Here is a 12,940-nt window from a genome sequence, read left to right as displayed (position 1 = left end):
GGATTTTTAATATTAAAAGAAAATCTGCCAAATCAAAGAACAGTTGCAAAATCCTTAAAATGCTCAGTACCAACTGTAAACAAAGTGGTTAATGCTGATTTGAATCTTGAAAAGATAAAAAACATAATGTGCATTGTCTTTCTCCATGACATAGTGCAGAACACGCTGCAGAATTCTTTATGTGAAACATATATCCAAACAAAAATGGAAATATGTTATTACAATAGATGAATTTTTGGCGGTATTTAAATGATTGCAATAAAAAGAGATTCATTTATTAACATCAAAGAAGGGGAAAAAATCTTAAAACATGGTTCAAAGAATCTAAATTTTTTCAAAGGCATTAATGATTGTTGCTGGTTTTTCATATAACAACAAATTAAAAATGAAGGCAATGGAGGAATATGTTAAGATCAACTCCACATATTATCAGGAACATATTTTATACCCAGTTCTCAAATGAGAAATGCCTACTCTTCTCACACAGAGCCATCAATCAATAGAACTACATCAAGACAAAGCAAATAGCTCTATATCAAAATGCACTGTTAATTTCCTGAAAAAAATGGGACAAGAAAGTGATATTAAGACTATACTTTTCACTCATATCCCTGCTAAATCTCTTGATGTATCACTCATGGATTTTTGCTCTTTGGACTTTTAAAAAGAGGTCTGACCAAGCGTCGACCAACAACCCTCCTTGGTCGTTAGAAATCTGTTTAAGTGGAATGGGATAAAATACTTCTTCCGATACTAAGGCTTTATTATTATCTTGGAAATCATGATGTAGAGAGATGGGAAGAATAAGGGTTATCAAACAGAACATTTAAAATACAAAAATTTGAGGTAAAATATTTCTGTCAGTACAATGAACACTGTCTAAAAAATGTGTGAACAACCTAATATGACTGGCAGGAAGTCTATTTTAAAACAGCTTAACTTTTCCATTGAAAGGTTAAGTCATCTTTAGTATAGCTATTATACAACTGTTATGTTTTTCAGTATATTAGGATTATTCCTTTCATCTTGATTGGTTTAGTCTAAATTTATCAAATTTTGTTATAGTTAGATATTACAGGAAGAAATTTTATTAGTCAAGAAAGAGATTCTGTCGTTTTAAACACAGATGTGCACAAAACAGCAATAGATGACAGAGGTATTTGGCTGGCAACTACAGAATACTGGTATGATGAAGAGACTAGTCCACAACTTTGGTTAAAGTTTTGGGAATTCGATACCACAAAACAAACGTAAGTTTCCTTTTTTTTTATCTTACTTTCGAATCCAGTTGAACAATGTCTCTTTGTATGACATCTGTACATTTGGACAGAATAAAGAACTCTCCCCCTTTTCTTTTGACAATGGATTCAGAAGAGATATTTTTTGTGATGTCTGTACATATGTATGTATATATCTTGCACAACTCAGAAACGAGTAGCCATACAACTTTAAAATTTTGTATAAGGGACTGCTATCACGTTTTAGCCACTTCTTTTTTCTCTGTAATCAACTGCACCAAACATAAATATATACGTATATAAAATCTCACTCTAATACCCAGCTCAGTGAACTCAGTTTTTTATTTTTAGATGTTAGTAAATTACACATTTTTTGCTTTAAAAAAATTAATTATGTTTTTCTTATGTTCTGGTTATCATGCTATAAGATTATATATCATGTTATAAGATTATCATGCCTTTAGTTAATTTGTATGCAATAGATGTAGAGTTATCAACAATTTAGAATTGTGCTAGGCCTAATGAAATTCCAAACTTTGTAGAATAGTAAATGTACTGGCAAAATACTGCCTGCTTTAAAATTCTTTTTTTTTTTTTTTAATTGGAGCTGTATTTTTGAAGGTATAAATAATCGTCTCCTGCTTGACAATTTTGCTTTCATGCATAATGGCACTTTTAAAAAAGCAGTGAATGAAAGGCTATGTTTGTACTCTTTCCAAAGTTATTCCTATCTAATTATTAAAAAAAATCTCTGAAACCCATGGTTTTTTTATATCTAAAGCTACAGTAGGTAATATTATTGACAAGAAAGGGAAAAAATGTCAAAGTTTGGGATCATGTGGAGAAATTGTTCAAATACTTATCTAAGGAAAAAAGGAATGTTGCAGAGGTAAAATTTTTAATATTAAAAGAAACATCCACCAAGTTAAAGGGCAGTTGCAAAACCTGATACTATTCTGTTCTGAGGACCGTAAAAAATCGGCAAACTATTGTTGATGCCAGTGCTGCCAAAAATAATTGTGGCAACTCTAATGAAAGAAAGGAAGTATAATAGTAAATAACTATCTAATATTATTGTTTTAATTTAGATGAAAGGTTAATTTCATATAATACTTTATTATTATTATAATTTATATAAAAAAGTCTAAACATAACTGAATGGAAGCATAAGAGTAAATAACTATTTCAGATCATTATTATAATATATATAAAAAAAGGCTGAATAGATTCCTGCATCGCTATTTTGCTACGAGTTATCGCTAAAGCATAATTTCATCTTGTTGGTTGTTCAAACATAATTTTCTATAATGAATGATGTCTTTTCTTTGAAAAAATTCTGTTGCAGATTTTTCGTGACTGGGCAATTCCCAAATTGTTAAATCCATAACATTATCAAAAAAGGATTTAAAAATTAAACTAGTATTTCAATGGCGTCTTAAGAAATATAGAACTATCTAATCTTTTGCAATTTGAAATCAGTGCGTGCACTAGATTTTGGCATGCCGTTAAATGGGCGCATTTGCATATACATTTTTGCTGCAAATTTTTTATGGTCCCCAAAACAAAATAGTACCCAAAATCCTTAAAATGCTCAGTGTCAACTGTAAACAAAGTGGTTAATGTTGATTTGAATCACTGTAGAGACCGCCAAACTTAGTAGAACTGTGAATTCAGTCAGTCAGTGCAACAAACAACCTAAGTGACTTTTTGACGAGTGTGACCAAATGTTAACTTTCAGTTTTGTGCACTGAAGATTTAGTCTTCTGGCATACTGGCCAAAATGCTTGTTTTCATAGACGCTAATTTAAATTTAAAAATAAATAACAGTGTTTGGTGTTTCAGGTTTTTCTGTATTTTACAATTTTTTATGAAGATGTTTTGAGATTTTATGTATTTTTGCCTTGCTGAGAAGTGAGAAATGAATTGATTGAATGAGAAATATATCGTTAATGAAATTTGAAGAAATATGTTGGAATGGAGTGCAGCAAAAAATGTGTGTAATTTAATAGGTTGTGGAAGGAAGTGATGGTATCTGCATTAGATGTTTCTTTTAAGAAGATGGAGAGATGTGTCAAAGAAAGTGTATCTTGGAAACTACACTGTGTGATTCCCATAAGTAAAACAGGCCCACCAATGGCTGAGTGGCTAAAGCTGCAAACACTGATAATTCTCTCCAAATTCCATTTTAAGTTCAATAGTCCAGTTGCAAGAAAGTCCTTCAGTAAGGCTTCTCTTTCGTAAATAGTCCTAATGCGAACTGTTATTGTTAAATAACCAATCTAGTCAGTATAAATAGCACACTGATTTCCTCTTTCAGAACCATAATATTAAATTTACTTGTAAAATTGCAAATTTTTTTAAATTATGGCAATTCACTTTTAAGAATGTCCATCTGTCGAAGTTTTGAATGTAGCTGACACATTTAACCCTAATGGAATAAAAGATTCTGGCTGTTTTAAATATTAAAATGGCTGTCAAAGCTGCTTCTTATCTTCAGGAATTTGTAATTTATGTTAGTCTGTGACAGGTTTTTAATAATAAATATATGCACTGAAATCGCATATGCCATAAATACATAGTTTGAATCATTTTTGTAAAATATATTGCCCCTTCCCATGATACTTTAAAAACTTAGAGGTAAAAAAAAAATACGACTTGCTAATATTTGAAATAATTAATTTTGTCTTTAATGGAAATTTGTTGAATTAAAAAAAATATCTTTACTTTAGGTTTGGTTTGAACACAAATGTAATTTTACCTCATAATAAGGAAGTGAATTGTATTTTGTTTCGACCAGTAGATGATGCAGTCAGTGCATTACCTCTTGCTGTAACTACAAGCAACGATTGTAAATTTAAAATTTGGTCATTACAGCAAGATACAAATTCAGGTATTTATATTTTAATATTATATAAATTAATTATATTTTATTTGAATGAAATAAATTTTAGTAAAAGTGTGTATTTATCCCATTCTTTATCCTGTTTTTTGAACACAATACCAAGTCCAAAATATGGAAATGTCAGCATTACAGCGATTCTGAATTTAAGAAATTTTAAGATTTTAGGCCATCAATTTAAATGTTGTAAAATTGCATGTAAAAATTATAAAATAGTGTAAAAGAATTTTTATTAAATAATGAAGCATTTATGTTCATAAGGGTACCATGTTTAAGCCATTCTATTTTATGCATTAAAACTTTCTAACACTTTCTGTTTAATTTTATAGTGAGACATAATTTCTTGTTATCACATTTCAAGTCCTGTAACTGCCGTATCAAGAGTTCCCAATGATTTGGAATTGTCAAATGAAACATTTTTATTCTTAGTGAATTCTTTATCACTATCCACTGGGATGTTTTTTTAATATTGAACCATACTATAGGTTTTGCCATTAACTGATTGCTGATTCAGGCATTTTCATCCCAATGAAGACTTCAGTCATAACATCTTCATTTAGCATTTCTATGCATATTCTGTTTGTTGGGAAATTTGACTCATTGGCAGAAAATTGCATTCAAATAGCCATCTCATGAAACTAAAATGTGATTCGATGCCAAAAAGGCAATTTTGACTTCCTACGGTTTTTGCCATTAGTTAAAATATTAATAATTTGGACATTGTTTTTGCAATGGAAGACTTCAGTGACATCATCTTCATTTAACATTTCTTGACATATTCCATGAATTAAAATTTTTTTTTCTGTTTACTTGTGATATTATCTTTCAAATTTGCAGCTAACATTATCATTATAATACAGTAGCTGGCTATAAATTATGCCAGGCATTTTAAAAAGTAACTAGAGAAACATCCTTCCTTGACCTTTCAATGCTTCTCACAACAGATTTTATATTAAAATAATTTGAGAATTTTTTTAATTATTGTACTTTTAATTATCTGTATCAGTTTTAAAAAGTCTTATATGATAACTTCATTTTAGTTCATGCAAAATTTCAATATCCATTAGTTGATTGATGAATTTACAATATTTAGAAGAGTAAAATGAAGATGTTGTCTTTTACTGAAACTTTAAGTTTTATAAGAAACAGTAATAATAAAGCACTAAGTAAAATAATAAACCAGGTCAAAAGAGAAAATTAAGAAAGAGTGCAATTTGCAGTGGTAGTCAATCTTATGTTAATCAAAATCTCTCTCCTTTTTCCCCTGCTATACCAGCAAAAGGAAACTAGTTTGTGAAATATTCCATTCCTAAGAAACAGTAGTCTTTGCGTTTGGTTGTATTGGTCTTGGTAAGGTAGGAAAAAATGCTGTCTTGTACAACCACTTGAGATACCAAAATGAAAATATTATTTGCTTTCTAGCAGGGCAAAACAATATGCAGGATGATTCAATATTATCTTGGATAAAGATAATTTTCTGAAAAAAAAAAAAAAAAAGGAAAAAGGAAAAAATGGGAATTGGGCAGGTGGAAATTGGAACAAAAGTTGATTTACAGTACTCTTGCTTTTGCTGGAGTATCATATTGTCAATTCATACACTGTGTGAGGAAAAGGAAAACTAAAAAACTAAAGATCCAGATAAATAGATCATTCTGGTTGTTAGACATCCAGATTTCAGACTTTTTACTGTATGTCTGAGAAAAAAACTGTATGCCTGTGTTACCAGTAAAAAATGAAATTTAATGTAAAAATTAGCATAAATAAGCATTAAAGGATTTCTGATTGCAATTTCTTTCTTGTATATGCTAATTTTAATGTTGAATTTTTCATTTGTTTTCTATTAATATTTATACTCTATTATTAACTCTTAAACTGACAGTTATTTTTTCAAGTACATTGTGTCTATATGTTTTGGTTTTATTATTGTTTTCTAAAAACTATATATATATATATATATATATGTGCATTGATTAACCCAGTTTTTATCCCCCTTAGAACATATGACATATTTTTCTGTTAAAGCGTAGATTATATGACATTTTTCTGTTATTTTGTTATTGTCAGGTGTAGCAGGTTGGTTTGGTTTTTTTCCTTGATGATAATCATCTTTATAATTACTGTTCATGCTACCACATTTTCATCTAATTTGTGTTTTTTCTTTTCTTTTTTCACTTATCTGGATTTTAAAACTTGAGGTTTGTGAACAAGTACTGTCCCGTTTTTTTTTTTTTTTTTTTTTTTTTTTTTTTAAGTGTATTCGTCACATAGAAAGACTGTATTCAAATAACCACCTAATGAAATTAAAATGTGACTGAAAATTGAAATAACTATGCTGCCTTCATTCCCGAAGAAAAATAAAAGATGTCCAAAGATAAATGTGGTTTACTGGATTAAGCATTCTTTTCATTACTGCCAATTCATTTACTAATGGTGTCATGAATTAAGATTTATTGAGTTTTTCAAACCAAATCTTGCTTCAGATGAATCACAGCACAATGGTTGATTTGATTCCTTAGTATTTCCTCTAAATTAAAATAAAAGAATGTTAAAAATTGATGGAGTTACTACAAAATTGTAGGTATTGATGAGAGCTTATTCACAAAAAGAAAAAGAAAAAAAAAAAAAAAAATGTAGGCCATGTTCTTAACCCAGAGCAAGGTTTCGGTGCATTTTTGTCATCATTAGAGAATGTGTCTGTGTTGCTATATCTGATTGTTCTATTGTCTAGTATCAAGCCAAAGAATTGGAAAAGAAATTATCATTATTTTTCCCATGCATAAGATGTACATTGATTTTGGTATCTGGAAATCGAAAAAAAAAAATAAAGCATTTTGTTGACAGACTGATTTTTATCAGCCCACTGAGTACAATTTAACAGGAAAAAAATACTATGGGAAATTATTGAAATCAATGTTTATTCAGTATACATTGTCAGAACTCTCATCCAATAGGTCCTCCTAAAGTAAGTGCAGTTTTCCTAAATACATAATATCAATTTATCTCTATTGTAGACAGTCTCATCTAAAAGGATTCTTAGGATTCTTTTGTGGTTCCTTATCTTTAGATTAATGGTGACTTCATATATACTCAGGAGTGAAGCTCCTTTGTTAGGAGGTAGAAATTATATCATTTGAACATTCCACACCTCTTTGCTCATTAATGACTAGGAGGAGAAAGGAAATTATTGTGAATCTCACATGAAATTTTAGATGTTTTGTTTTTTAAAGAAGCAGGTGAGCAAAGGTCTGGGCAATCTAAGGGTTAACATGCATGCCATGGATGCATCATTGATGATCTTTCACGCTTGGATTTATTTGCCATAATGCCACTATTACCATTTCTGTTGATGCAGGCACTATCATTCTACAAGACTCCCCAGTTTTTAGACACAAAGTTTTTAAAGAAAAAGTCCATCTTATATGCAGGAAATATAACCAAAATGCACTATGCTGGCGAAAATATAACCAAAAATGCACCATGCTGGTGAAAATATATGATATGCCATTAGTTGAGATGTACCGTATTTGACATGCAATGAAATATTATTAATCATACATACTTTTGTCAAATTCTTTTGGCTATAAGTATAATTTTATGTTTTGGTTTGTCATAAGCATACATTTTTCACTTTACATATGCACTTAATGAAATTTTCTTAAAAGCAGTATATAATTTTAAATGCTCTTGGAAATTATTGACAACTGTTAAAAGTATATAATTTTTCCTTTCATTGAAACTGCAGAAAATTAGCTGGTACTGATGTACTAATCCAACCATTTTGGTGCAATTTTGGCCACTTAGCGTTTTTTACAGATGAAAAGGTAGATGTTTCTTATTGGGTGCAAGTTAGTAGTTTTCATATCCCCCCCCCTTTTTTTTTTTTTTTTTGAAATATTCCCAAGCTATTGATGTTTATCCTAAACCAGTAAATGTTAACAATGCCTGAAAAGAGGGGGGGAAACAAATTTATAATGCATATTTGAATTATTATATAAGGATAACGTGATACACTAAAGAAATAAAACACTTACTTTCTTCTTCATACATTTCTGTTATTGTGCTATTCCTCTCCTGAAGGACACAGCGATATGTTTTCACTTTAAAAAAAAATCTGGGAATTGCAGAGACTCAGCTTCATGCAAACCTTGGCAATTCAGTGGCTATCTTAGTAACGTATTTCGTTGTTTTTCCCTTTAGAAAAGTTCAGATGGGGATCCAAGAACATCACTTCAATCCGAGAATAAAGAATTTTGGACTTGATTAGTGTATGAAAGCAGTTGGAAGTTGGAATGAAAAAAAAAGTGAATACAAAAATAGCAGCTTAGCCTGACTGAAGTATTGTTATGAGCATTGTTGCCAGAATAATAATTATAGACATGGTTGCCAAAGTTTGGCATATTCCTAAAATTTGGCCACTTCTACTAAGAAGGTTGCATTTATACACGAGTACCAATTAGCTTTATTGAAAAATGTTTTTCCTTTTTATTGAGAAGGAATAAGAAAATAGTTTTGAAAGAAATTTTTAGATTTAAAGACAAAAAACTTAGGATCAGAACAGAAAACATCTTTAGCAAAATATTTTGGTAGGCTTAGGAAAGAAATTTGGTGGTTTGAGGTGCACTATTTAAAAGATTTAGTGATTGTTCTGAGTTGTAAAATGGACTGAGATGATAAGTGTTAATAAATTTAATATATACTACTTAATTCATTCTGCTTCTGCTGCTGTTTCTGAAATTTGCTTGAAAAGTGAAAGAAGTCCCCCCCCCATGTGAATAATTATGAGACTAAGTAATGAAATGAACTTATAAATTAAAAAAAATATATTAATTTACACAGTGCTACTTTCTTGTGTATCATATCTTTTATTTTGTGAACATTGTGCATATTTTCTCTTGACTAGCACTGTTATGTCATTGATATGTTTGTAATAATTTTAAGGTTATTATGTTTATAAATTATTTTATTAAAAAAACTGAGGTCATAGTTGCAAACATCTATAAATTTGAAAGACAAGAGCTATCAAAGTTGTATCATGTATAATTTATTATACCTGAATGAAATGAATGCACTAACATTTTTGTTCCTCTTGCAAAACATTAAGAAAGCAGTATATCGTGTAGACATTGTGTGTGTCAATAATTTCTGCTATATGGCCAAAATTAGAAAAGTAGTCATGGAATGTGTGTTTAGGGTATGTTAGTCTATGAGATTTTTTACATGTTTGTTTGTGTAGCTATAGGTAATTTGCCATGTGCCAGTTATTATGCACCATGCTCACTAAGGCAGCAAATCCTATGAATGCAAAGAAAGAAATGAAACAGGATGATTATTCAGAAATTGTTAGCTGTTGGTGCAGTTCATAATGACATATTTTCCTGTTGACAGGTGGTCTTTGAACAATGACCTCTTTTTTCCACCTGTACTCTTATTAAAGAGTACACAAATTTACGTAATAACAATCAGAATTTAAGAAATCAATATCTTTTGCATAACTTATAACCTAATAGTAACATAAACCTTAGCTTAATAAACATAAGTAAAATAATATTCACTAAATAAATTTGATAAACAGATATAATTGACATTATTAATGAAATGAAGCATTAAACTATCTATCATTAATTGACAATAACAAGCATGAAAATGTGATATCGGTAAATAAAGGAATTCAATAAATGAATATAGTTCAGGTGAATATATCTTAAAGTTCAGATTTCAAAAAGATATAAGTTAGATCTTCTAAATTGTCCTCTGAGTTTACGAGCAACGCAGGCTGTCACAAATCTATCTCTGTTAGCACATCTTCAACAATACCCATGTCCCAAAGTAGTTTGCTTTTTGTTAATCCCTCTGCAAGAAATATATCTACTTTTTTAAGGTTTCAGAAGGATATAAAAAAGCTATAAGCGTTCCTCAATTGCAATAAGTATTGTTCCTTCTGTTTAGACCGTAATTGCTTGAAAAGCCTCAACTGATAGTGTTTCCTTCTTGTTGTAGTCTCTCGATGGGAAGTTTTGTTGAAAACTTCTCTAAAGTGTAAAAAAAAAATTATATCCTCATGACCTGGAAGTAAGAAATGCAATAGTGTGAGAGGGCGAGGTTCACGCACATTGCATTTGTAGCAGTCACATATTTCGGTGAAGCCTTGGTAGTTGCTTGCTCGTGTTGCCATCTATTAACACAAGTGAGAAGTGCAGCATCACATGAGCAGGTCCCAAACTTGGGTTGGTTTATTACAAGTAGAATTTTTTACTGCTAGCCGAAAAGAGCTCTGTTGCACTAGTTTCAAGAATTCCAACTCTTTCAAATTTGTGAGCGTTTTTCCTGAGATCGTTACACACTCGTAAGTTAATGGTCTATTATTTAACACACATTCTATTTCACTAAATATATTGTTAATCCCTAATGTGACAATAAAGCCCTTCCTAACATTTTCTTTAGAGGTTTCTTGATACTTTTCAATATGCAGTTTGAGAACCCTCAAGAGGTAGAAAATGTTGAAGAGATAAAATAAAACCTTTTGTTGGCATGCCTGAGACAATGTCAATATGCATTTCATGCATAACTGTCCACATAAATAGAATAATATATATATTCTTCTAACATCTCTCCTCTCTCAGTTTTAATGGTTAATTACTCCAGTGAAATCAGTTCCTACTACTGTGAAAGAGGAACTTTCAATGGCAATTGCTTTGTTAGTTGTTTGGGAGGTTTCACTATGTACTTCCTCCAGGTAATGCAAGTAACTGTAACCTTTTCACTGCTTGTCTACCTCTAGGCATCCAAAATTTATTCCCGAATTTGGACAATGTTGTCACTCCTGAATGGAATGATTTTGACTGTTCACGAAATATCACTAGCTGTTTGAACTTGGATTTTGGCAGTATACTAAAATGTTTTCCATCATCATTTAATTTTGCTTCTTTCAAATGACCTACAATATACAAAATACCTCTACTGTTCAGATATGACAATAAACTGTAAAGCTTCAAATCAGCTGTTATTGGATTATTCCTTACTAGTTGTTGTATCGCCGAAGAATAATTCTTTCTCTGCACTTGTTTTATCCAGTCTTCCTCAGCTTCTTGGATCTCCAATGCAGTAAGAGGACCTTCTTCATATTCAAGTGTTCTTAGCTTGGTGACAAACCGCTTCATCCAAGCTTTGACTCTCAATAATTTTTCCAGTCTGCTGAACTTAGTTATATTTAATGTTGTTTCCCATGCTGAAATGTTCCAAAGTTTGATTATCACTTTGTACTTTTGCTCAGGGCTAAAGATCTTAACCGCCTTTCAACCATGATGGACCATCCTACCAAATAATATTATACAACAATATATAAGCAGTTTTACCACAACTTAATTTGTCCCTGGACAATGTTTATTTGGTGAAGTACAGTCCTATATTTCTGCAATTCTATTTGACACAAACTGCTTCCACTCACGAACTGACGTTTTAATCCAGTATACACATACTATTTCTGAATCTGTCTAAAGGGTCACTTTATCAACTAAGCCTTTGAACACCCTCAACAGATACTTCCACAACTTTGCCATGACTAAAACCCCCATTAATTCCAACCTAGGAAGTGACAGCATCTTTAATAGCACTAACCAGTTTTTCGACATTATAAATGATGGACCTGTCCTCTCTCATTCACATATCTAAAATATGCCACCACTGACACATCAGAGAAAACATAACCCCTTTTTTTTAGAAATTCCATGAAGTAGTACCTCTCTATTTTGAACTTATTTAATTTTCTAACTTCAGTGCACTACTTTATCCATTTGTACTGTAAATCTGCTGGGCAACTCTGAATCTCAATCCAAACTCTTCTTCTATATTTCCACCATGTCTCTTAATTCATACTACAAATGCAGAAATGAATACAACTGGAACTGTTCAGCTATTATGTAAGGTCTACTCTTCAAACACCCTCCTTCAAATTCTACACCAGAGCCAGCATCTTAAACTATACCTCTTGACCGTACTTTCTTCATACTACCCATTTTGAAGCTATATGTCATACAACCTTTTAGAATAAGTATTTAGCTTTCTCAAATTAAAATTAATGTTTCCCAATATAAATACCACTACTGATAAAAGATTGAAATCCTCCAGATCCAGATTGAAATCCAAGACTTTCCTCTCCAGAACACAAATCATCACACACAACGAGCTATTAAACATCTTGACACAATCTTTATTTGTTTCTGAGTGTTTCTTTAAATGACAGTTGATCCATTGCACTCAATATAAATGGTGAACAATTGCATCCAAATGTTGCTCTGTTCATTTGCATAATTTTTAAGTCCTCACTTTTATTATCAGAATACCATTAAATTTTTAAATATTGCCTATCCTCCTTTGCTATCCCATTCATCAAAAATACCTTTTCTATGTCACCACAAAATATGATTTTAAATCTTTGAAAAGAAGAATGATATCCAAAATATTGCTATTTAGATTTAAGACCAGCCATTTTACAATAGCCTTCATGTTTCACAACTACCACAATGAATACCAATCGAAATTGAGTACTCTTTTTTATCTTTACAAATGACTGCTCAAAATGGCATGGAATTCTCTCACTCTTGAATAATGTTATTTTGTATTTGATATTTAATTTTGTCCATAAGCTTATTTGGTTGTATTATTTATTATTATCATTTGATATTTAATTCTCTCACAAACCTATCATTTTTAACTATCGCTGCACCCTTTCCAATTGTCTTTTCACTAAACCAAAATTATTTTTCGAATTCTGTGGACTCATTTTCCAAAACAAATGCACTTCATA

At 30.8% G+C, this 12,940-nt stretch overlaps 1 protein-coding gene across 1 annotated transcript in view; it reads left to right on the top strand.

Annotated features, from left to right (window-relative positions):
• l(2)05287 (WD repeat-containing protein l(2)05287) overlaps positions 1-12,940 on the top strand; it is an 86,277-nt gene that overhangs the window by 46,912 nt on the left and 26,425 nt on the right. Inside the window, exons 11-12 of the mRNA XM_085818285.1 lie at positions 1,066-1,250; positions 3,968-4,128. Coding sequence (XP_085674411.1) covers positions 1,066-1,250; positions 3,968-4,128 — 346 coding nt within the window. The remainder of the gene's footprint in view (positions 1-1,065; positions 1,251-3,967; positions 4,129-12,940) is intronic.

This window comes from Stegodyphus dumicola, chromosome 1 (assembly GCF_044657685.1).
Source record: "Stegodyphus dumicola isolate Sdum_Otavi_A_Nest chromosome 1, ASM4465768v1".
NCBI classification, from domain to species: domain Eukaryota; kingdom Metazoa; phylum Arthropoda; class Arachnida; order Araneae; family Eresidae; genus Stegodyphus; species Stegodyphus dumicola.
This window is presented reverse-complemented; position numbering and strand designations above follow the sequence as displayed.